At 40.8% G+C, this 23,700-nt stretch overlaps 2 protein-coding genes across 9 annotated transcripts in view; both read right to left on the bottom strand.

Moving 5' to 3' along the window:
• Positions 1 to 283: 283 nt before the first annotated feature.
• On the bottom strand, positions 284 to 14,323 carry UBE2I (ubiquitin conjugating enzyme E2 I). Of its 3 annotated transcripts, none has more exons than XM_005240206.4 (7): positions 14,175 to 14,323; positions 9,371 to 9,449; positions 9,070 to 9,153; positions 5,778 to 5,850; positions 4,014 to 4,123; positions 3,762 to 3,841; positions 284 to 935 (listed from the first exon to the last, which is right to left on the bottom strand). In XM_005240206.4, exons 2-7 carry the CDS (start codon positions 9,434 to 9,436, stop codon positions 872 to 874), a joined length of 477 nt encoding a protein of 158 aa, XP_005240263.1. In that variant the 5' UTR covers positions 9,437 to 9,449; positions 14,175 to 14,323; the 3' UTR covers positions 284 to 871. The 3 variants fall into 3 exon arrangements, with proteins under 3 accessions (XP_005240263.1, XP_055659833.1, XP_055659834.1); XM_055803858.1 differs by lacking the exon at positions 14,175 to 14,323 and adding an exon at positions 13,999 to 14,112; XM_055803859.1 differs by lacking the exon at positions 14,175 to 14,323 and adding an exon at positions 13,773 to 13,892.
• Positions 14,324 to 16,419: 2,096 nt separating this feature from the next.
• Positions 16,420 to 23,700, bottom strand: part of KCTD5 (potassium channel tetramerization domain containing 5) — a 37,044-nt gene continuing 29,763 nt past the window's right edge. For 3 of the 6 annotated variants that reach the window (XM_055803839.1, XM_055803841.1, XM_055803842.1), the window contains one exon: positions 20,410 to 22,762. In XM_055803839.1, coding sequence (XP_055659814.1) covers positions 22,733 to 22,762 — 30 coding nt within the window. In that variant the 3' untranslated portion in view covers positions 20,410 to 22,732. Of the gene's footprint in view, positions 22,763 to 23,700 lie in introns of all 6 variants that reach the window. The other 3 variants (XM_055803840.1, XM_055803843.1, XM_055803838.1) reach the window with 2 other exon arrangements.

Below are 23,700 nucleotides of genomic sequence, written 5' to 3'. Positions count from 1 at the left end.
TGTTAACACTGTCACAGCAGTATGTTGATCCAGTTACGCACAGTAAGCAGTTGGTCTCTAGCTAGTGAGAAATCCGTAGGCTGTTTAAGGAACAGGTAACAGTTGAATAGCCGCAGTTACCACTGGAGGCCCAAAGAAGGGCCACTGTTGGGGGCAGGGCAGGGAAAAGAAATGGAAGGCAACATCTAAACAAAAAGATAAGTGCAGCATCACAGGACTTGCACTGAATTGTGTTCAAAGCCATTTAAATGGCAGTATTTTAATGAAGATAAATGAAACAAAGCCCTTTATATAAACAGTTTATTTACTCTAAACAGCAACACAGACAGAATGCCATATAAACACAAAGGAAGTGATGCAGAATAAGGATGCTGGCTGACTTTGGATCTCAGAGGCTCTTAAGCAATAACAACCTAGTTTCTGAAAGATAGAAAAACAAACTCAGGGAGGGAAGGGGGTAGAGGGCATGTTTTTTTTCATACAGCCAGCTAGAGGCTAAATATAGTTCTAACATTTTAAAGCATGCCTGCATCAGATAGCAAAGTAACTAGAGATACTAGTGAATTTATAGAAGTATAAAAGTTTATAATTTTACAGCAGTTGAAATACTGACATCAATATTAAAATAAAAGCAAGTTTTACATAACAATCAAAAATACAAAAGACTGAAGGAAGAGACCCTGTATGAAAAAACGGGGGGCAATTCAGCAAATTTAGAACTGTATACAAGTGGCGAATATGGAAAATGGCACACATACAACCCCCTCCCCTAAGTGGATATTAATTGTACATAGCAACATTAGATTTTGCAAAAGTTTTGTAAACAAGTTCTTGCCATCCCTTCCTTTTTAAGATGCTGCATGACAGATGCTTATGATGGTGCAAACTTCTTGGCTTGTGCTCGAACCCTCTTTTCATATTCCACTCTGTTTTGGCTGTATAGAAGAGAGAGAAAGGGTAATTGCAGCTTGAGAATTCAGAGGTCATATTACAGTTACTGTTCTGTTTCTCTTCAATATGAAACTACATCATTGCTGAAGGCAAAACAAAGGAACTCACCGAACTACTTTAACGGCCTTTCTGGACCATTAGTCTGGTAACTTCCTTTGGAGGGAAGCACTGTTCTGTTTAACTAGTTACTTCCCAAACCTTATCTGTCATTAAATGATTGTACTATCTGACTTCATACCATATGATATGGTCTGTAAACAGGTTTGCGCTTGCTCTTTCTGAAGGCCTGCTGTACCTTCCGTGCAAGCATTCTTACTCCTCTGAACGTAAGCTTTCCACTACCCCTTAAGACCTGAGGTCATAAAAAATAAATTCCAGCATCCTAACAGCACAAAGTGGTTGACGAGAGCAGTTCGCTAACAGTTGGCGGACTTTATGTGATTTTAAAGCATCATCTTTACTGCTTTGGGGAGAGAGGAGAAGCACTTTTAAGAAACAGGAAAATGATAATGGTATGGTAGTTTCAGCCTTTTATCTCTGCAGACCCTGACACACTGCATTAGGTTTATCCAAACCTTCAGTTGAAAAAAAAAACCCAAACAACTAGCTCAACATTTTGAAAAAGCACTATAGTTCACTTAAGTCTAGCATACTTGCTACGGATTGATTAAACAAGCAAGTACTACCTTCAGAGAACTAACACCAGTCATTAAGCCACCGACTCAACACATACAAGGACAAATTCTTTGTTCTCTATTCTTGGGCCAACAAGGAATGGTAGTAGCTTAGTAGAACATCCATTTACATTCACCACCATATTTTGTATTGGCTGTCAGAAGTGTCAGTCAAGAGCTAGACAAAAATTTGTTACCATTACTCTTGTGCCAAAGGTAGTTTACAGTGACTAGATTTTGCAGACAGCTTTGCAGTAAACTTAACTTACTTTCAGCTATGAAGGCTTGCTGCAGTGAAAAAAAAAAAAAGGCAGCAAATTATATCCTCAGAATTTGACGGTTTGAGGGGAAGAAGTAGTGATGCCAATTCTGATCACAACCAGTTAACAATTACCAGCACACAGACTGAAAATACTAGAGCTTCTTCTCATAAACAAACTTACAAACTGTATTCTGGAATTTTTCCTTTAAAGTTATATTGCACTGTCACATGAGAACACAACCTAGCTGTTAAGTCTTACATCCTCAAAATCTGCACGAAGAATGCCTGCCATAGTAGACTCTGCATGCCTACAGTAGAGGAGGAAGTAGGTTAGCACATCAGGAGTGCTAAAGTTAGAATGACAGTACCAAAGCAATCCTGAGAATGAGAACAAGTATTCTTATTTTGAATACAAAGTTTAGTCAAGTTAAACTTCAAGAATAAAAGACATCTATGTAAACAATACTGCATCTTCAGTATTTTATCAACTATGCCAAATTACAGATGCATACACAATCCTGCTCTGTTGAGGTGCTTCTACCTGTTGCTCATTATGAGTCACACTCTCAGACTACAGAAAATATAGCAACCCATCTGAAATACTACACATCCAAGACATAAGAGAATAAATGGAAGACTATATATGTCTGAAGTAACAAAACCAGTGTGTAATAGTTTATTCTCAATAGTTTGGGTTTTTTTTCCTAGAAGCACAATAAAACAGGAACAAGACTAGCAAAGACTGATCCTTGTACATACAAGCATGTGGGATGAAATGGAAAAATAAAACACACAGACTACTTACACAAGTATATTATTCCTGCCCTATATTCCCTCAGTACTTTTTTTAAAAATGGAGGGGGGGGCCTGCCTCATCATCACTGGCTCCTAAAGGTGCTACCTGCAACTGTGGCCACCTAACTGTCCTCCATATGCACTTAGTCCCATCAAGTCTTCAGCAGATACTTAAAAAACAACATTGAGTGAAGCCCTTAATTAAATCAAAGACACACTACCCATTCCTATGTTTCCTTTTCTCTAGGATCCTGTAACAGACATTTCTGATACAGCTTGCATGTGAAGTCTCACAAAATGCCATTTTTCAAACATGGTACTATCCTGGAATTGTTCATCTGTCCAGAATAATAATTCCACATTTCCATCTTGTACATTATTTCAGTAGTTGTCAGTGCCAAAAGCATTTGTTTAAAGTGCTCTTCTCCCCTAAAGTTTACTGATCAGCCATCCATTTTTAATGGTGGGAAAATTTTAAGATTAAGCCTATAAGAAAAAGTACTTTCTAGCTCACAAAGGATCATCTTTCCCAACTGATGCAAGCTGCATTCTGCTAAAGCCACAAGACAAGCTTTCTGTACTTTTTAACCTATTCTTTTGGAAGATCTAGTTTTCACAAAGTGCTGCGTATTTCCTCCAGCAATCACAGCAGCTCTCCCTCCTTCAGGCACAAGTGCTTATAGGTACTCACTACTGGACAGAAGTTACTCCTGTACTGATGAATGGGACTTGTCACCTAATTTGGTCTCCTCTATCACTGGGTCTCATGAAATCATTATGTCTCATTACTACTACTCAGCCTTTAGGGAAAAGGATTCTGTGCCGGGCTAGAATCGTGATGAGAATCATGGTCTAACGAAACAGTCTTCACACACTTTATTGCTGTTGTGATGCTATTAAGAGCTCTACTAGTCTATTCACCATGAGGTTACTGGTTTGGCACAAGCTAGACATCACCACAGGACACAGCCATGAAGGTCAAGAAAATTACCCTGATCATTCCTTCATTTGCATGTTATAAGTAACAGACAGCTGCAACCAATATAACAGCTTTCAAATTGATACACAAAGATACTTGCCAGTAAATTGTGTAAGCCTCTGCTTGAGCTGGGTCTTGAATATTTGGTTCATTTAGAAGTTCTTGTATTCCTAACAAGATCTGTGGACAAAGGAGTAGAAGTAACACAGGCATTACTAAAGAGACATTCAATTAAAAAAAAGCCTTCTAAAACCAGCTGTAGAAACACACAGCAAACATTTTTCATTCACATCAGATAAGCAAGCAAAGCAAATAAAAAGGGCTAAGAATACATCCAAGTACAATTAATGACCTGTTTAATTGTGATTGCTGGCCTCCAGTCCTTATCCTCCTCTAAGATGGAGAGACACACTGTGCCTGAAGGATACACGTTTGGATGGAATAATGGTGGTTCAAATTTACCTGACGAAGAAGAGAGAATTACTTGCATGCAGTGCTAAGACTAAGATCAGAGAGTTGGTTTGTATCAGTTAGGACAGAAAAACAAACCCAAAACTGGCCAAAGACAAGCCTCCTGCCCCTGTCCCCTGTCCCCCCCCCAGCATCCGTGCGGCACTCCTTCGCCACAGCACCGCCCTCCTCCCCCCCCCCCCCCCCCCCCCCCCCCCCAAAAAAAAAAAAAAAAAAAGAAGCCTTGCAAACTGCTGGACCTATCTTGCACTTAAAGCAGTACTCCATCACATCTGTGGTATCAGTCCAGGCAACATAACACTATCATTGTAACCAGTGATCTTTTGGTTTAGGGATCAGAACTGACAGATTGTAGCAGCTCTATAATAAAGACCTTTTTAAAACATTCCTATCTTTCTAGGCTCACATACTGTTACATAAAAGAAAGATACTGCCCTTCACTCATCTCTTCTCTCCTCACTTTAAAACGTTCCATAAAAAGATGACAGAGTTCCTAGCAATTTTTCAGTTATACTTCCTTTGTCTATAATCAAGATGCCCTGAACAAGAACCAAGTTTAAGCTGCAAGACTGAATGAAGTAGTAGGCTTGTGCAGCTCTCCTTCTGCTACTCCATCTATATTCTGGCATTTCTTTAATCAGGACTTAGATGCAACAGCCACTATCTTGAGTAATGTAATGAACACCTGTTTAGCAATATGTAAGATATCTACATATTAATGCAGTTTTCTAATCCATCTGGCATCACAAGTAAAGTCTTGCTCATGAGCTGCTGAATGAAGTTCAGTAGAAATTCAGAACCTGCATTGGTAAGAAATCTTAGGAGTCACATACACAGCTTACTTTAAGGCACCACAGTTCATTTAACACTTGCAGGATGTGCCTGTTGGTATTTCTCCAGATACTGATGTTAAATATTTTCTAGTTAAAATGTTTCCCCTTGTGTCACAATGTATTTAGGTAGTAATAAACAAAAGGAGTAGCCAAGACAACTGTTACAGCTGAAACACTAAAATGAAACAAGAATTCCTATCAAAAGAGCAGTTTGTAATCACTGTCATTGACTTGATACGGTAGCCAATTCAAGAACCAAGAAACCAGGCAAAGCAACAGGTGTTTTCAGATTTCTAAAGTAGGCAAGTTTGAGATGGGATAAGGAAAATTCAAAAACTCAACAAGGAAACTAGGTATCTGAAGATACTTGTTGTACATAGTATCAGAAAAGGAACAGACTGATGTTTTAGAGCAAGTGGATGAAAAAGTTGAAGTTGATGGAACATTTTTTTCCCCCTAAGTTCTTGGCTTCTGAGTAAGGCCAACTTCACAAGCAAAGGGATTTGGTTTAACCATGTCTACCTATTAGTTTCCAAAGAGTGCTGATCAAGCAGCAAACACTTCCAGTTGTTCTTCTGTCAGACTCTGAGGAAACCCACACAGCAATCCCCCTCGCCTCCCAGTTTTGTTATACTGAGCACTTCACTCATTTCATCACAACTTTCTAAATGCAAAGTGGTGGGTGGGAAAAGAAAAAAAAGCAACCTTTCTTAAAAAAAAAAAAGTTAGGAAACTAATAACCATTAGTAGAACATCATGGACTAGTTTAACACTGACTAAAAACCATGGGCTTATTAGAACATTTTACTTACATTTTGGGGGTGAAGAAGGGTAATCATCCTTGAAAAGCATCCGTAGTTTAAATAAGCCTCCTTCCCATGGTGTCTATAAAAAGTTAGGGTACAGTTTAGATTAAAGAAAAGTCAAAACTCGTGGAAAAAAGCTTATCAAGGTGACAGTTTCTCAGGCAGAGTACAAGGCATCCTTCTGCTACATAGCAAAAAATAGCTGTTCTACGCTGCAGCATGCTGTCTAGACTGAGACAAGTTATCCTACCTATATAAGGAGCTGAAGGAAAAAAACCCTGCTTTTCCACTTCATTACAGCTAGCAAGCATTGCTGAGTCATTGATAGAGTTGGGATCATAGCTGACAAAACCATCTAGTTTTATATGACACACATGCAATGAGGAAGGGGCCATTATACCCCGCTGAAAAGAAGTCTGAGAAGATAGAATGTGGATACACCCCTTAAGCACGTGGATGTAAATGGCTCCCATTTTGCCTCACAAGAATGTGTCTAAGCAAGCCATAAATCAACAAAAAATCTGGACACCACTGTAGTACTGCTACAGTTAATGTAAGGTTTACTAATCTAAAACTAACTCTGTTTGTAGTTGGTAGCAAAGAGTCTGACAGATTTCATCTTTTTGTGTAAAAGAAATTCCAAGAAGCTTTTTATCCCCATCAGAAACTGGGAAGAGCACTAACAAGAGCAAGTCCCATGCTGCAGAGCAGACCAAATAGGGCAGCATGACTCAAAAGGGTCATATAAATATGGAAAAATGTCTAGCAAAAGAGAAAAGCCTGTCTCAAATATATACTTCATGGTCATCTTAGTTGGAAATAAGGAAAAAAGCCCACCTTCTGACAAACTGACTTCAGGTAAGAAGTACAGAAATACAGAAAAGCTTATTACGTATGTAAAATTCAGACCACTTCTCTAACTTGCCCTTGCTATGGAAATACTGCAACGGAAGTAAGTGCTGGGTTAATTTTTTAAAACAAACTGGAATAACGATGGTCTCACATCAGCATAAATGATCAAATCTTATCCTCAGGTATGTTTGAAGACCACCTTAGAAGGAAATCCTCTATTCTTTCCTACCTGAATTGTGTAATTTTTAGCACAAGGGAAAAAAACCCACACTCGAGAAGAGCAAAAGCACTCCATTGTTGCTGGGACTTTCTGTGCAGAGTCTCAAGCTAGAACAGGAGAAAAACCTGCTACAGAATACTAAGATAACTGTGTTTTAAGAAGTGAGTTTGATTATATTTGCTATAGTGTATCTAAAGAAAATGTTCTGAACAGCAGTAGCCAGCTGTCAACAACTAGCAATACCTATTCCCCATACCTTCTCAGAAGACACAACTTGTCCATTTTTAGAAAAGAGCCTTTTGAAGAATAAACTCTTCCCATTTTGTTTGCCTTCAGTCATAGGGAAAGACAAATAGCTTTTAATAGTTTCTTCAAGTAAAACGCCAGAACAGTCAACAAAAAGTTTTAACATACTTACTTTACTTACTTTTACTCTATCTTTCTGATAGAGCAACATAGCTACAGATGAAAGACAGCCGACACTCAAAAGGCTTACTATGGTAACAGTATGACAGCAGCACCATCAAGATCATATTGCATTACCAGACAGGTTGCAGATATTCTTCCAGTTGAGTTCTAGGTAGTTAACAAGTGATTTGCTGTCAAAAAGGTGAAAGGAGGTATCCAACCCAGGATTAACAACACTTCCATTTTTGATCTGGTTGACAAGAAAGCATTTTGGTGGTTTCAACTACTCATCTGTCTCAGGGGAAGCAACTGCAGTACAGCATGCCTTCAAACACAGAGGCAACAGAGAGCAACTGGTTGGTCTGGTAGAGATGAGTGAGGCGTGCTGCTGGTTGTTAAAGAGATGGCATTATTACTGATTAAACCCCCTGATTTTTAGAAGTATCACCGATCACATGAGCATAACTGATCTTTTCCTGGTGCAACACATTTTCTAGGAGGCAAGAAGTTGGCTTTAAGAGTCTTATCCACTCCATTTTGTGGTTTACAAAACTTTAAAGCAGTAGCATAAAGATTTTGTATAGCATGTATTTAAAGGTGACATCTTAACTTGCTATTATGATGGCTAACCTTGCTTTGGCAGAACACAAGGGGATGAGTTTTTCCTTACACTGACTTTTAGATGCTTCTTTAAGAACTAACTTGAGCTGTGCTAACAACTACCAAATACTGAGCTAAGTTAGAACTGTAACAGCAATGCCATGTTCAGTGTTAAACTTAGTAGTACAGAATCTGCAGGTTTTGCCTACACATGCTGTCTTCTCAGAATCTAGGAAACAAGATATGAAGGGGACTTAAGCAAGAGGCAGTAATACAGGCAAAGCAACAAAAGTCTCATATCCAACGCAAAAACACCAAAAATCCGAAGAATGAAAATGATGGAGTAATTAATACTATTATCTCAGAAGAAACAACTGCATCCAATGAATTGAAGAATAATGTCTACATACTAACATCTTGAAAAACAGAAAGAAGATCCTGCTCAGAATGAGATGTTGTAATGGCAGTGTACAAAATCAAAGAACCTTCATGCATTAATGATTTTATCCACTTGAAAGTTTGCATTTGTCCTATCCCCTAGATCAAGTTGATAAAAACCACAATTTTGGTCTCTACAGACTTTTCCCTTTCCCTCTTTATTTTAAGGAAAGGGACACAGAAGCACATGTGAAATCAGATAAAAAGAAACAACATTGGGGAGTTCTATTTTTCTTTCCCCAATACAAAAAGAGAGAATTCCATAAAATGGAAGGTGATGACATTCCACGTTGATAATGCAGAATTATTTTCCATGGAATAAAAAAAGTTAAAAACAGGGCTACAGCACTTCTCTAGGACTGAAGGGCCTCACTGTTCTGTGGACAAAAAAAGGTACTGGCAGTAAACCAGCAGAGGAAACATTCTGGTAGTATTAATTTTCAAGCTTTAAGGCTTACACCAGCATTTAGTAAGAACTGAAGTCAAACCCTGGCATGAAGCATAAGACAATCTCAAGTTTGCTCAATGCAGGATTCTTACACACTCCTCTGAAAACTTTTATTCTTAAGGTGGTCAGTGCCAACAGCTGAACAGGCTCATTGTGTATATTGTCCCGTATCATTCTTAGGCTACTCCACCTGGATTCTAAAGTAGCAGCAGGACCCAAGCATTTCTATTAAACTACGTGTAAGTTATACTCCAAATTGTCAGTGCACCACATAAGCAGGATTATGTTACTTTTCACCATAAGTGAGATGTCAGGACAACAGTAAGTCTTACCCCTTTCTTTCCTGGAATAGCACACTCCCAGTTCATTAGATTCATTGTGCCATCTGGATTTTTTGTAGGTACTGCTACAAATCCCTGAATTAAGGCAAAAAGCCAAAGGGTGAGCATTTCAGTAGGTGTACTTAGAATACTTCATGACATACATTCAAACTTTACATAGTTATTTCCTTTTGCGCTACATAGTTTTAAGCAGCTTTTTTATTTAAAAAGAATCACATCAGGGTAAAAAAAAAAATCATCATTAGAACACCATAATAACTGCAGTCAGAAGTTTGACAACTCTCATACTTACAAATGGATGATCTTTTCTCCAGGCTTTTCTCTCCTGTGCAAGTCTGCTAAGAGCTATGCCAGACATATTCAGAGTCCCTCTAAAACAAAAATAATTGCTTTTAGTATAATCTTTTACTTGTAGTGTAAACAACACATTATATCATCTATTTATAAGCCCTACTCAGGAAATATCCTGGCCTCTGAATTTCACTACTACAGCCAAGACACAGGCTTTTGCGCACCTTGTAGAAGTTAACATCAGGAATAATACTAAATTTTCTCACATCAACATCATCTTTGTTACTGGACTTGACCTACTAAATAGTATCCCCACCTTGTGTTTTATATTTGAACCACATCTCAGAAACTTTGACAGTAGCTTGACAACAGAAACACTAGCAGTATTGGGAAAAGTGCTTCCTACTTGTGTGACTGATGAACACATACCTATCTCCTTACTACACCACAAAAGGTATGGCTTTCTTCTGTAGGCAAACACCTGTACTGCTCCTGTTTCTGCCGAACAGCAATAAGGAATGTAATTTTTAGACTGTAAATTCCCATTGAAAGCCAGTATTCTACAAAAGAGCAACACAGGCACAGAATTTAACAAAATCTTCTCAGTTTTGCAGTGATGCCACTACACAACTTCTTGACAGCAGCAGAAACAGACAGCTATAGAAAACTGAGCTGAGGAAAAGCCACTGGGCCACTCATTCGACGAGGCAGGTTTCCAGTTCCAGTATAAACTGAATGATCTTCCTGCACCTTCACTGCCTTAGTACCACCCAAGCATGGTGACTGAGGCTGCAGAAGAAACACTCAGAGCACAGGTCACTATTGCATATGATGTATGAACAGCTCCAGACATGATGGTTGCAACAGAGGGATGTTTTCAAATTCAAGGAAGGGTCCTCCATTCACCTAGGAGAGCAGTCAGAGCAAGAGTGTATTTTTCCTTGTCAAACTGTACCTAAACTCAGAGTTTCATGACCCAAAAAAACCTCCAATGAAGGTTTTAATCCTTCTCCCTACTGCACTTCTACACATTTTAAATAAGAGCTGATAACCTGGCAGTTGGTTAAGTCATATCAATTTGTTCTCAACTCCACACCTAGCTAACAAGCCCTTACAACAGCCAGGAGAGTAGAATTCTTCCACTAAACAAGCTCACAGAACTAATGAAAGGAGTGTTACCACTCTATTAAAACAAATGTTTAAACACTGGTTAAGAATTAATGCAAAATTAATGTTGTTAGTGCACAGATTACTTGTAAGAGTATTGCAGTCTACTACTATAACCATATGAATTGTAGCTCAGAAAGATATTTGAAAGTCTCACATGTTCATGCTATGCCCTTTAGCATGATGTTAATGCTGTAAAGACTTACCAGGCACTGACCTACTCCATGTAAGATATGTAGATCTGTTCATCTGCTATACCCTTTAAAGATTAAAAGACAGCACGCTTCCAATTTAAGTATTTACACATCGTCAAAAGTGGCTAGCAGTGCAAACACCTTAAAGTCTTTAAAAGCAACAGATTAAGAGTTCTATGTAGTTCCTAGGAAAACTGGTATTTCAAATTCCTCCTTCTAGCTTTCCCCCTGCCCCCCAAAGTCAGTTTTGCATGGACACCCATAATCCGTAATTTCAACTTCAAACTAGCAATTAAATTCACATCAGATAGATGTTTTTGAAAAAGGGACCATTCATGCTCAGTAAACACGCACACAAAGAAATCCTACATTCAGCCTAATATTCCCCTAGTATTCCCAACACAGGTATCTGTATCTTGGTTATGTCAGAAGATTTGCAGGACTTGGTCAACACAAACTGTACATACCACTTCAGATTTTAGTCTGTTCATATGCAGAAGATGCAGAGCCACTGAAAAGATACCACCTGAACAAGAAAAACCTCTCCCTTAACTACATTATACAAAGAGTAATTTTAAGTATTTTGTGAGCCCATGCCCATGCAACAGCTGTAAATGAACTACTGAATATACGGCTTTTGGTTGTGCTGTTGGTACCTGGTGGTCCACTGTAATAATAATAGCCTTCCAAAATAAGCTGAGAAAATTATTTGTGCTTATTAACCATTCAAATATACTTCAATAGTTTACTAACTCAACTACCTCTTCTGCCAAGAAACATTGCAGGATGCTTCCAGACACATGAATTATATTTCCTGTGGCTAACAGCCAATTAATTACATGTACCTCAAGAGAAATGCCAGCTTCTCAGAGGGCATATAAACAACATGCATCCTACAAAACATCACCAACCAAGTAACTTTTCAACAGAAAAAAACCTGCAGGTTTTCAGGCCCTGTATCCCACCTGCTTTTGCAACTAGTTATACACTATACTGTGCCCTAGTAAATTAAAGGTTTTCTTATGTTCTATAAATACTTTTTCAAATCTCGAGACATTTGACTTGGTTAAGCACTGATAAGACTACATCCAAAACGTCACTGTACACAAGAGAGCACAGGCTTCACATGTATAGTCTCCACAGGCCTGACAACAGCAGACAGGCATCTAAAACCTCATCACAAACTACTACCAACTACAGATTAGAGACAAATAAGACTGGAAGCCCACTTAAAAAATGAAGATCCCATTAGGTAAGCATCTGCCCAAAGGCAAATCAATCTATCAACAAACTGCTGATACATACTCTATAGCAGCTCTTTGGTAAAATAATTTAACTTTAGTTCTGCTGGAGCCTGAGAGAGGATAAATGGAGACCAATCATCCCTGTATATATTTTGGTATCAGAAATTATGGAGTAGCAGGAGGAAGTGAAATACTAAGTGGGTATTAAACCTGAAGGTATGATATTCTCACTGCTACTTTTATCTTCAATAATTTATGTGCATAGTTTGTTTGCTTGGCTTCCCCCCCCTCCCCGAATAGTTGTTTGCCCAAATATCTGTATGTTAAAGTTTAGCTCTTGCAAGCTTTTGAAACCCCTCACAAATGCAAGACAACTATTAACCTGAAATTGTTAATTTTTTTTTAAAAAGACACTCCCAAACACCCAACACCACACAAACGAAAAAACCCCAAACACCCCAGTTCTTAAGAGTTTTGATTTTATTTTTTCTAGTCCCACATCCAATTTGTTTTCTTCACCTGAGAAATTTACTGCTAATGAACAGAATGAGAAGACTCAACATATTCACACATGACATCATTGAAAAGAACACAAAATTCTGCACCAGGGAAAGTTTTATCAACCCTACCTTGCAGGGGCAACACAAGCTTAAGAAACCAGTCTTCCTATTTTGTTTGGGTTTAGTCCCCCCAAACACACCCCGGCACTAAGAGGTAGTAATGCTCCTTCTACTGCTATCAGCTCATTAGAAAATTAACAGAAACTTCCAAGTTTACTCAGTAGCTGCTGCCTCTGCTGCTGTCACTACCACCTATTTTGGAAAAAAAGGACAAAGCAAAACTGACACACCCATCACAAATGCAGACTGTGTTGCATTACAGATCACTTTACCCATCTGCAACCTCTGAGTGGTGGGAGGAGGGAACCTGTAAAAGCCAGCCTTGCAAAGAAGTGTTCTGCTGCCACAGGAACAGCAGTCACATCCACAATTCTGACCCCTGACAAGACTCCAAACACAACATGCTACTTCAGTCTCAAGAACTGTCAGCAGTTCTTAAATTCCTAACAGTAAAAAAATAATAATAGTTTATTGCTAGCCTCACATTTTCACTTTGCAGGTTAAACGCTGAGAGAAGAAACTACCAGCTGGAGCAGCCTGCCCCAGAACTAGAGAAACTTTACTTTTCAGAATGGGCGGAGAAGGCCAAGGGCTGAGGTCTAGTCACAGCACGCCAGCTCCCGGATGGAGCAGAAAGCCTCCTCCTGCCTGCGACATGCGAGAGGCTGCAGAGGCGGTGCGGCCCGAACGGCGGCCGCAGCCGCGGGGAGAACAACAAAAGGAGCCGCGCGGCGACGGGCCCCGATGCCCGAGCGGCCCCGTCACCGGGCCCGGGCGGCCCTGCCCCGCCGAGACCGCTGCGCGCGGGGCTGGCGGCCGCGGCCTTCAACAGGACACCCAGTCGCCCGCCCGCCGGCTCCCGGGCGAGTCCCTGGCGGGGCGGGCACTGCTCCGCGCAGGCCCGGCGGTGCCCAGGTCCCCGCGGCGAGCTCGGCCCACGGCAACCGAGGCCTTTAGGGGGCGGGCTGCGGAGCCACCTCGGGCAGGCAACGACGCGCCGGCGGGCCCAGCCGCGAGGCCACAGCCACTATATGCCCGCCCGCCCCGCGGCCGCCCGTCCCCTCGCGCCGCAGACGGCGAGCGCCAGGCCAGGCCCCCCCGCGCCGGCAGGGCCTGGGGCCGCCTGCGCGCCGCACTAGGCCCCGCCGTCTCAGGGCCCGCGCCCGGCCAGGCCTCACCGTGATCGGCCGCAGCACCCGCGCGTGTCCCGGATTGAAGCGGCGGCGAGTGACCCGGATGTTCCCGGCTCGGCTCCCCCCCTTTGTCTCTGTTTCGGAGTTTCCCTCCCCCTCCCCTTCCCTCCCCCCCCCCCTCCCCGTCCACCCCCCACTTCCCGCTCCCTCCCTTTCCCCTGGGCGCGGAGCGCGGCGCCGCCGCGTGTCCCTCGTCCCGACCCGTCCGTACCGCCGCGCCGCGCGCCCTGAGCCCCCGCGAGCCGCCCGCCGCGCTGCGCGCTCCCTCGCGCCACAGGACCCGCGGCGCCCGGCCAGCGCCTGCGCACAGGACGCAGGGAAGGCGGCGCGGTGGGTCGGACCCAGCGCCCCCACGGACCGCAGCCGAGAAGCCGAGCGAGGTCTCACCCCGGGCGCTGAGAGCGTCACCCGCGGCCCCACAGGCCTGGTCCCTCGCAGGGCGCTGGCGCGGGTCTAGCAGGAGGCGCCTGCCCCAGGACGCTCTGGAGCCTGCCCAGATCCCGCCCACTGTGCCCGGCCGGGCCTCTGATTGGAGGGTGGGGACTCGGCCCCTGGCGGGGCTTCGGGGGTGATTGGCAGGCGCGAGAGCCTGTCAAAGGGGGCGGGGCGGGGCGCGCCGCGGCGGCGGGGCAGCTGCGGGCAGGGAGCGGCGTTCAGGGGGCGGCGGGAAAGGGACAGTGGGCAGGGCAGGGGGCGGCGGGCAGGCGGCGCGGGGCAGGGGGGCGGCAGCAGCCGAGGCGCGGGCCAGCTCCCCAGCTGCGCCCCTGGGCTGCACCGGCAGTTTCATCCGCCCGGTGAGGGGCAGCGCCGCGGCCTCCGCGGGTGGCGTGTCCCCGTTGTTTGCTCGGGTTGCGGGGGGCCGGCAGCTGGTGTCCGACAACGCACCTTCAGCGGCAGGGTACAGACCGCGTTCTGTTCTCGCCTCTGACTTTTTTTTTTTTTTTTTTTTTCCTGATTTTAAAGACGTTTTAGGCCTGGATCCTCCACTCAGCCCTGCCTCGCACCGGTTGCGTTTGTGTTTCTTGAACTGCGTTCTATCCAGCATTAAAGTTCAACATTGTTTCCCTTCTTAGGAACTCTAGAATTGACTATTTTAATAAATAACCGCCGCAATCCCAATCGGCCTTAACCCAGCTCGGTGCCCAAGTCGAGGGCCGTGCAGCCCAGGCCCCCGGCGCCCCCCCAGCGGCTCCAGGCACTGCGGCACCGTTCTGTTTATGCTTTGTTCTACTTGGCTTTTAAAATTCCCACCTAAACTTTTGTTTTTCTTTTTGTATCACTTCACCACGGAGCTTTAAACAGTCTCTGAGAAAGTGAAAGGCTGTTGCAAACGGTAAAGCAACTATCAACGATTCATGGGCCATAACGGAGGGAACAAGGGGTCATCAGCTTAAACTGCAGCAAGAAAAAAAGGAGCAGATGTATTAAAAATATCCTTCTACTGCAAAAGATACTACAACACTAGAGGAGTGCCTACTGGGGAGAGCATAGGTATGGAGTCTTCATCACTTGGGGCTTTACAGAGGAGACAACACATCTTTTCATTGCAGCTGCTCTGAATTCAGCCAAGGGGATGTGCCGAGTGGCCTTAGAGCTCTTTTAAGGTTGCGTTGGCTCCGCAACCCCCCTCCCCCCCGAACAATTCATATTCTTGTTTAAATTTGTTTTGGTTTTGATACCTACAAAAAGGAGTCAAATTCACTTTAGTAAAATCCAAATGCAATTAAAATGCCAAAATCACTTTAGTAAAATGACCCCATTTTGCTGAAGTTGCTGCATAAGTAAGGAAAATTAGAATGCACCTTGCATTTAAAACTGATTAAACTGTTAAGATTAAGTTCACCTCATATGTAACTGTACAGCCTCTAAGATTTTAGAACTCACAGGTCTTAGCTTCTCATACTTAATTTTTACTAGCAGTTTGGAAAAGAGGAGCAGTCCAGTGCTCTTCTCAATATTAATACTGAATTACAAACTTTTCTATACTTTTAGAGGGCACAGCTGTCAAACTGCCCAAGTAATTTCAGCAACTTGCACTTGGTACTTATTTACTTCCCTCTGCCATTTCTAGCTTTAAAATTTTTGCAGCAAACACGTACTATGTGGCTTCTTCTTAACATTTCTTATACTGTTTGTTGGCCTTATTACAAAGTATCAACTTAAGTTAGCTTAATTTTTCAAACAAAAGAAGCATTTCCAATAAAATGCACAGTACTGGCTTCTAAAATCTGTGATGTTAGGGTGATTTGTGAGTTGTGTGAAAGAAAATGTACACAAAGTGATTAGTTTAAACTTGGTATGTGTTTTTTTGTGTGATTATATATCCATATAATACTATTTCCTACTGTAATGTTGAGCAGTAGTCATAGTAAATGCAAAGAAAAATACCTTAATGCCCCAGTGGATATATATGTGAAGAAACATGACCTTTTTTTTTTTCTTTTGTGACAAAGTCTTTGGGGCTGTAGAAAAGGCTAAGTCTCCTTTACAAAGGAAAAAGTATTCCTGCTTTGAATCACTGCACAAAAATGCAACTACATTTTCTATCTGAAGTGCTGAACTAGCAATATCAGTGATACTACACTGTTAGTGTCAACATTAATGGATTTAGAAAAGATGTAAGACATCAGACTTTAAAAGGAAAAAAACAGGTTTATTTCATGCAGTTTACAATATGCTAGTGTTATGAAAAGAAGGTTAAAAAAATACCCACACACATTTTAATTGTATGTTTGTTTTAAAAATGATGGTTAGCTATAACCATCCTCAAATGACTTGGGAAGCCCTAGCAGATTTTTGTCCAGGGAAATTCCATGGATTCAGTTTCTTGTCTATGTCTGTGCTAAGAGATTTGGCTAATGCAATAGCATTAAAACCAGATCAAAACTCAAACTTTGCTGCAGTAAGAACACTTCAGAGATAATGAACTGGCACAAAATAAAGTGTTATTGCTAATCCACTATCCAGTAAATAAGATGTCGCAAGTATGGCCACTCGGATAGCAACACAAACAGCTCATGCACAACTGATTTTGAGATCAGTGATTTGGGGGGAGGGGGGGGGGGAGGGAAGAACACCTGTTGAGTTGGGTAGGAGGGTCAAGAGAGTCCATAGGAAACAGATCTTTCATAGCTAGCCTCAGATGAGGCTCAGGGCAGAAGCAGGTAGAAATAGGTGCCATTTGATACTCCTTCAGTTTGGTGATCTTGCTTCAGGTCCAGGTAGACAGGTTGGCAATGTTTCTCTTACAGTGCCTTGGCACTTGCTTCATCCTAGCAAGCACATGTGAGCCAAGGTAAGTTTGAGTAAAATTGTGCATAAGCTTTTGGAAAATCTTCAAAAGGAGCAATGATCATGTACATTAATACATTAACTCTTACATTTCAGATGACCAGGCCTGGAAATCTCAACAGGTGTTAAGTCAGGTCAAAACTTAGGCTCAGCTTTCCAAGGCAAGAAGACTGCTGTTACAGAACCTCCTCCCTTTCCACCCATCCCCAAAGTAGCAAAATAACTTCCTAGAATTTTCTCTCATTATAGTAGTTATTAACACACAACATCCTAAAGAGAACCATTTGATGGGCCTAGAAAGCTGCATTTGCAGCAGTATCTGTTCACTAAACTTTTGAGAAGTTTATGCCTTGGCAGACCTTGCTGAAGTAAAGGACAGCAAAGTTGCAATATTCAACACTTGCCTGGGGCAGAATCTTCCTCAAAATCTCTCTATTGCCAGTGCCGTTCAGAAGTTGTTACATTTCAGCATAGGCAATAACAAAGTGGTGGACAAGTGTACTGTTTTCTCTAGTGTACTCCTTGCAAGCTGGATACTGAAATTCCAGCCATATATGAATGCTTCAATCTGCAATTGGTTCAGCAATTTGTAAAAAATTTTTTTAGAGTCCATGAGCTGAAAGAAAAACAGATAAGCTGCTTCTTAAACATTATGTGTCTTTCAAAACCTCAAATTAGCCCTGGAAAGGATTTTAGCCCTTAGCATTTCTGCACTGAAAATGGAGAGTTCCTTCTCTCTGACAGTCATTTATAGGCAAACTGAACAGTAAGATCTATTTAGCCCTTTAAAGCCTCAGTTCTGCAAGAAGCCTTTACAGCTCCTGAACTGTTGTGAGCCAAAAGAAAGGCTATATGACAATGAATTCCCTAGAGAGCCTTCCACATTGTTTTTAAAATGAAAATTTATACTATTTTAAGAATAATTCTACATACAAACCCAGGTAACGTCCTGAGATTGCCCTTAAAGCTGGAGTCTAAACTATAACAAAGTAACAGGTAGCATCCTCAGACTGCATGTATTTCAAAATTGTTGTCTTAGAAAAGATACCTCTCCAATGACCACTGGAAGTTCTAATCCAACTGCCCTGAGCTAACAGGTACCGTTAACAGCATAACAAAATCTCATCCCCTTTTCAAAAGCCCCAACCTTTCAGGGCTGATTGAAGAAGTTCATTTAAAAAACTTCAAAGATACTTTTGATGTGGTGACAGAGAGAATAAAATAGGAGAATGATAATTTATGATTTTATCGCACCTCAGGTGAACAAAAAAAATCCCAAGCTTCATCTCCAGACTCTCTTTCACTTGACTTTGATCTTCATTAAAAGCCCAGTACTTCACTTCTCAAGCAATGTATTCCAGTATACCTGAATGACTGGACAATACGCTTTATAATCCATTTTCTAGGTCATTTTGTTCAATCAGATACTATTGTATTTTTACACTCCAAGTTCATTTTTGTAACTGTAATTTGTAATTAGTGTGTTAATTTGCTGGTGGTAGCTCTCTACAGCTCAAAAAGAGACGGACAACACTCAACAACCTCAACAGACGTTCACAGAATACAGTGTTCTGCTCTGAGAAGCAGTCTTCTGAAAACACCATCATCCTACTCACCAAACCTGTTCCCTAAGCATGCTTGCAATCAAGTTTTCTTTTAGCTAATCTGCTAGTTTTCATACTTCTCCTGAAAAAAGCCCCCCTCTCAGAGAAAGAAGAGATTCAGCTTTGGTATCTTCAGGAAATACTCCTGTTTCTAATCAAACATAACTGTGCAATCACACTGCTAGAAATGGAGGTACACAGCTATTGTCTAAAGAAAATCTGTAGACAAAAGAGTTGGATGGATACACCAAGTTCAATTTCTTAAGAAATCTCTTTTACTAATGCTACAATGGAAGATTTATCACATTTATCAAATCAAAGATTTTACAAAGGAACTTTTATCATTACAAGAAACATAGCTGAATTTGAAAAACAAGACAGTACATTTCCCAAATTTTATGAGTATATGATTCTGAGGGCAGAAACTTTAGTAGGTAATCAATACAAGCTTCTAAATACTATCAGGCCTTTGACACACAATTCAGTTACTGTGGGGTAGCAAACTGCAATCAGCCATAATCCATGGGAACCCCACAGTAAGTGGGAGAGAATTCCCAGTAAACTTGTGTCTTTTGTTAATTTGAAAAAAAATAAAAATAATCCATTTCACATTTACTGTGGGAGCTGCTGAGTCAGACTACACTTTTGGACTGTTATTATGGACCAGGTGACATTCACATCTTAAGAGGCCTCGGAATGACTTATTCATTGCAGATAAGCTCTGATATAATTGCCACTTGAAGAAGTCAAAAACCTTTAATATAAAAATGTTACCTTCAATACAGAAAATTAGCCGCTGACAAAACTTAAGGCCAACAGTATGCTCTCTGTTTCCTAACTCAAAGCACAAAATTGCTATGGTAAAACTGAACTTCTCAGTTATTAAACAAGTTCTGCAAGGAGTTTGTTGTGGAAAAGCCTTTAAACAATTTCACTGAAAATCCACTAATCATCTGCTGAAGTAACCTCCTGTTCCATGGACAACACACCAAACAACTTCACTGACTATTTGTATAGCAGAAGGGTTGAAAGTTAAATATTTCATAGAATTTACATTTTCATGAGAGGTCACCTTGATTAACTCTTATGTTTTGGTATCTCTACTTTCCTGCTTCACTTCTTTCTGCTATCATCTCTCTGTGCTCAGGATCTTAAATTCTAACCTGGAATACTGTTCTGATTTAAGAACAGAGAAGCTGTGTAAATCCAGAGTTAACGTCAAAGGCTTTTTGCAGCATGGCTATCCAACTACAGCCCCCCAGTGAACCCCCCGGCTTTACACAGTCACAGGCAGTTCTCCTGAGGTAAATACTCCCCAAATGACAGAGAAGAACCAAAGGACTCCCGCTTAAACTACCAGCACATTACCTCATCCTGCAAGATCGTAACAGACGAAGCAATGCTTGCAAAACCTGGTGATGTAGATTGGACTCTAATGCAATTACCTTGTTACCGTAGCTAATTTTATTTGAAATTACAAGAGTCAAATAAAAAGAAACCAAACTTAACATAGGGATCCATTCTTAATGCCTTGAAAAAGGCATACAGTAGCACTTCCATCTATCTGAAAGCCTCACATGTTCACCAAAAATTAAAGCAATAATGACGTTAGCAAGAACAGGAAAGTAGTTATTTCAGGTGGTCTCAAACAACATCATATTTAAAATAATTTACAAGGTACCTGCCTATTAAAGTTATCTTTTTTTTTTGCCTTCCCCCCCCCCCCCCCCCCCCCTTAAAATCTTTGTGAGGTACTGGAAACAAAGTGCAAAATGATTAACCACTCATTTCCCCAAAATTTGCTACAACAAGGATACAATGTAAATTAGATTGTAGGAAATCTCACCATAAAAGCATGTTTTTAAACTGAAAATACTCCAGTGAAAAAACATACTTGGAGAAACATGCCCTTTTACATATTCTAAATTTGTTCAGTTTGCCTCAGTTTGTTACTCATGCTTTGCTGCTGTTATTCTTGAAATTTTCACTTTATGAAATACTTTTTTGGGTTAAATAAGAAAGACAACAGAAATGCCGATTCATAAGGATCATTGTAAAACAGGTATTTTAGGCATTAAAATCCACTTAGACCAATGCCGAATTCTTCTGTAGGGACACAAAGAAAACAACAAGAAACATCGTTAGCTGCAATTCCATGAGCTAGGGAGCTCAGAGAATTCCGTGGAGTCATACTGTTTAAAAACACAGTAACTACTGCAGCAGAGGAAATGTTTTAATATGCAGTTAACACAGACAACTGTTAAAGTTATTTTCAGATACACAAGATAATCTGTTACTATTTAGGGGAAATTTGGGTGCTAAATTTAAGCTGATAAAATAGGGGTGTCTAAAAAAGTATAAAAGTATAAACATTTTCCCCTACACAATTACATTTTTAGTAAATTCAATTCAGTTTTAACATCTTAAAAAAAGACAAACTTTTTATGTGTTGTTGCGCAGGGGCCAGCAGCTTCCTGTGCAGACCACATCCAAGTCACAAAATGCATTACAAACCCTTTCAAGCATTAGATGCATGGACAAAACATTTAGCCCATTACTTAACTTGCTTAGTAGAAATGGTTTTTTACAAATTGTTTCTGCCAAACTTTTACCAATGTATAATAAGTCCTTTAAAAAAAAAAAAAAAAGTAGACCCTGGGTGTTTGAATATCAGGCTTTTGTGTCAAGGATTAACCTAGAGTATATGCATAAATTCTGAAGTTACTGAGAATGAAAACGGTCACGTCTTTAGAATTCAAAACAATCTTGTAGCCTTTTGAAATTCCCTTCCACTGTTTTCATAAGTCAACGAAGCTGAGTTTTATACTGTCAATTTCATTAAGTGTTTTAAAGATGTGCTAAAGATTTTGCTCAAAACATAGTGTATTAAAAAGCTCCAGTCTTATGTATTAGCCTTCATCAGCGACAAACTAATAAAGCTGCACCAGATGTTTTCAGTCAGTGTTCTTTAACTGCATAGATGAAATAGTACAGAAAGAGAAAGGTTGATTACAGGTATCCTGAATGTCTGAGTAATTAAGTTTTTCAATTGGATGAGCTTGTGTTCACACTCACGGTTGATTTTAATCCCAGTCACAGATATAGGCATCTAGGACTAGCCAGCCGTATTTCTGTACAGCCTTCAGCTCTTGAAAAATCTCTGCTGTAATCCACAGAGTTCAATGCTTATAGGCATGTTATAAAAGCACAAACACACATATGAGTACAAATATCTCAAAAGAAACAGAATGTTTAAGTGAATTTTGATTCCCCTTCCAAACATCTGGCTAAGACTGGAGCATAACTTTTGCAGGAAGAGACTGTTTTAACAGAAGGAATATCAAGAATAACTCAGATGAAAGCCATTTTCTCTGAGTTTAGTCTTCCCTTTGGGTATTAAAATATGCTATAAATCCAGTCAATATATACAACCTTCCATTTGAGAAACCTTTTGTCTGTTGTGTAACTTTTTACGTGCTAATTTCAGTTGATCTCCTAGGCTGTTCTTATGTAAGAGCATGTCACAGAGCCATAAGGAATGTGCAGTATAACACAGTCAACTGGGGCTGCCGCTGATTCTGAAACAAAGTAGGCCCAATTATTTGCATTTGTGGGCTGTAGAGTGTGTGTGTGTGTAGCACCAATTACATTGTCCTTTAAACGTTTACAATGATTAGTAGGAAAATGTCTCCAAACTGATCAACATTGGGTCATCCAGCACCAGGCATTAAGTGCTACATGTCTCGGAGGAAAATATGCGTGCATGGTCATTTCTTTTCAAATGACCAGTGTCAGTCAGCCCACAAGAGAGTACAACCACGCACTACAACCAAAACTTAACACACACTCCCACACCATCTATTCCCATTGCGTAATCTTGCAATGCTTTCAGCCAGTTGACACCAGCTTATAGGCAAAAATGGTTGAACCCAGATCAACAGAAAATTGTCTAAAATCAGGTATTTTCTTTTGCAGCTGAGCCTCTTCAGTGTGACAATTCACTGTGTCTTGGAATAAAAGAGAAAAAATTGTCACCATTCAATACTGTCTTCACATCCTGGAACCTCGTTCTTGCAAAATCTGAAACAGACCAATAAAAATTCTATAAATGAAAATTCGCTCAATGCTATTCCTACAGACGGAGGTCAAAGAGCAACATAATGACTATTTCAAATAACTGATGAAGCGTCAGGGAGCTGGTTCAAGGACATTCCTGAAGTCTGTGCTTCAAGGCTAGAAAAAGACAGATTGATACATACAATATCTACTATCGAACATCATTAAAACAGATGTAAATTACTGCTAGGAATTGAGTACGATTAATACAACCAAAGCTTAAGGGTTGGTAGACGTAAAAATTAAGCCATTGCACCTCATCCTAGTTCTGAAGATGCTTAGGTCCTGTATGGTAAATGAACATGGGTACTTGATTAGAAATCAGTTTTAATCTTCATTTTTCTTGTTCCAGTAAAATGTCTTCAGCTCTCTGAAGTTTCAGCTGCAAATTGTGTCCCATAAATTAGTGCTGAAAACATGAACTATCAATTCAAAATGTGCACAAATGAGGCACTGGATGAGAGGACACAGTTTTCAAAGGCCAAGACTACGAGCTGGCAAGATTTGCATCAACAGACTGATTCAAAATGTGAAATAGATGCCCAGGCTTGGTCTTTTGCATGAATTAAAGTCAACCAACTACATTCCTTCACAGCCTTTTACTATGCTGTTTAGACACACAAAGCTTACCAGTTGGACTGACCTGCTATATGAAAACAAGTATTACTCTGACAGCAGTTTAAAAATATATTTACAGTAATAATATTGGTTCATGCAAGATCTCACAAGTTTTTTAGGCATCCTTGCCCCCATGAAAATTATTTATGTGGACACAGGACACAGTGCATTGAACTTTTCATGCATTACATTGTTCATCATTATCCTTTGAAACACCAAGCCAGGCAGCTGAGGGGCAACACAGGCTCTGACTTCATGAGGAATGTATTTCTTACTCTGTCTAA

The sequence above is a fragment of the Falco peregrinus genome, chromosome 5 (assembly GCF_023634155.1).
Source record: "Falco peregrinus isolate bFalPer1 chromosome 5, bFalPer1.pri, whole genome shotgun sequence".
Lineage (NCBI taxonomy): Eukaryota > Metazoa > Chordata > Aves > Falconiformes > Falconidae > Falco > Falco peregrinus.
This window is presented reverse-complemented; position numbering and strand designations above follow the sequence as displayed.

Coding starts and splice junctions, on each gene's coding strand:
- UBE2I (XM_005240206.4), bottom strand. CDS start 9,436: ATGTCTGGCATAGCTCTTAGCAGACTTGCACAGGAGAGAAAAGCCTGG. Junction 5,851..9,069: donor CTATTCCAGGAAAGAAAGGG/GTAAGACTTACT, acceptor AACTTTTTATAG/ACACCATGGGAAGGAGGCTT. Junction 4,124..5,777: donor CCCTTCTTCACCCCCAAAAT/GTAAGTAAAATG, acceptor CTTCTTCGTCAG/GTAAATTTGAACCACCATTA.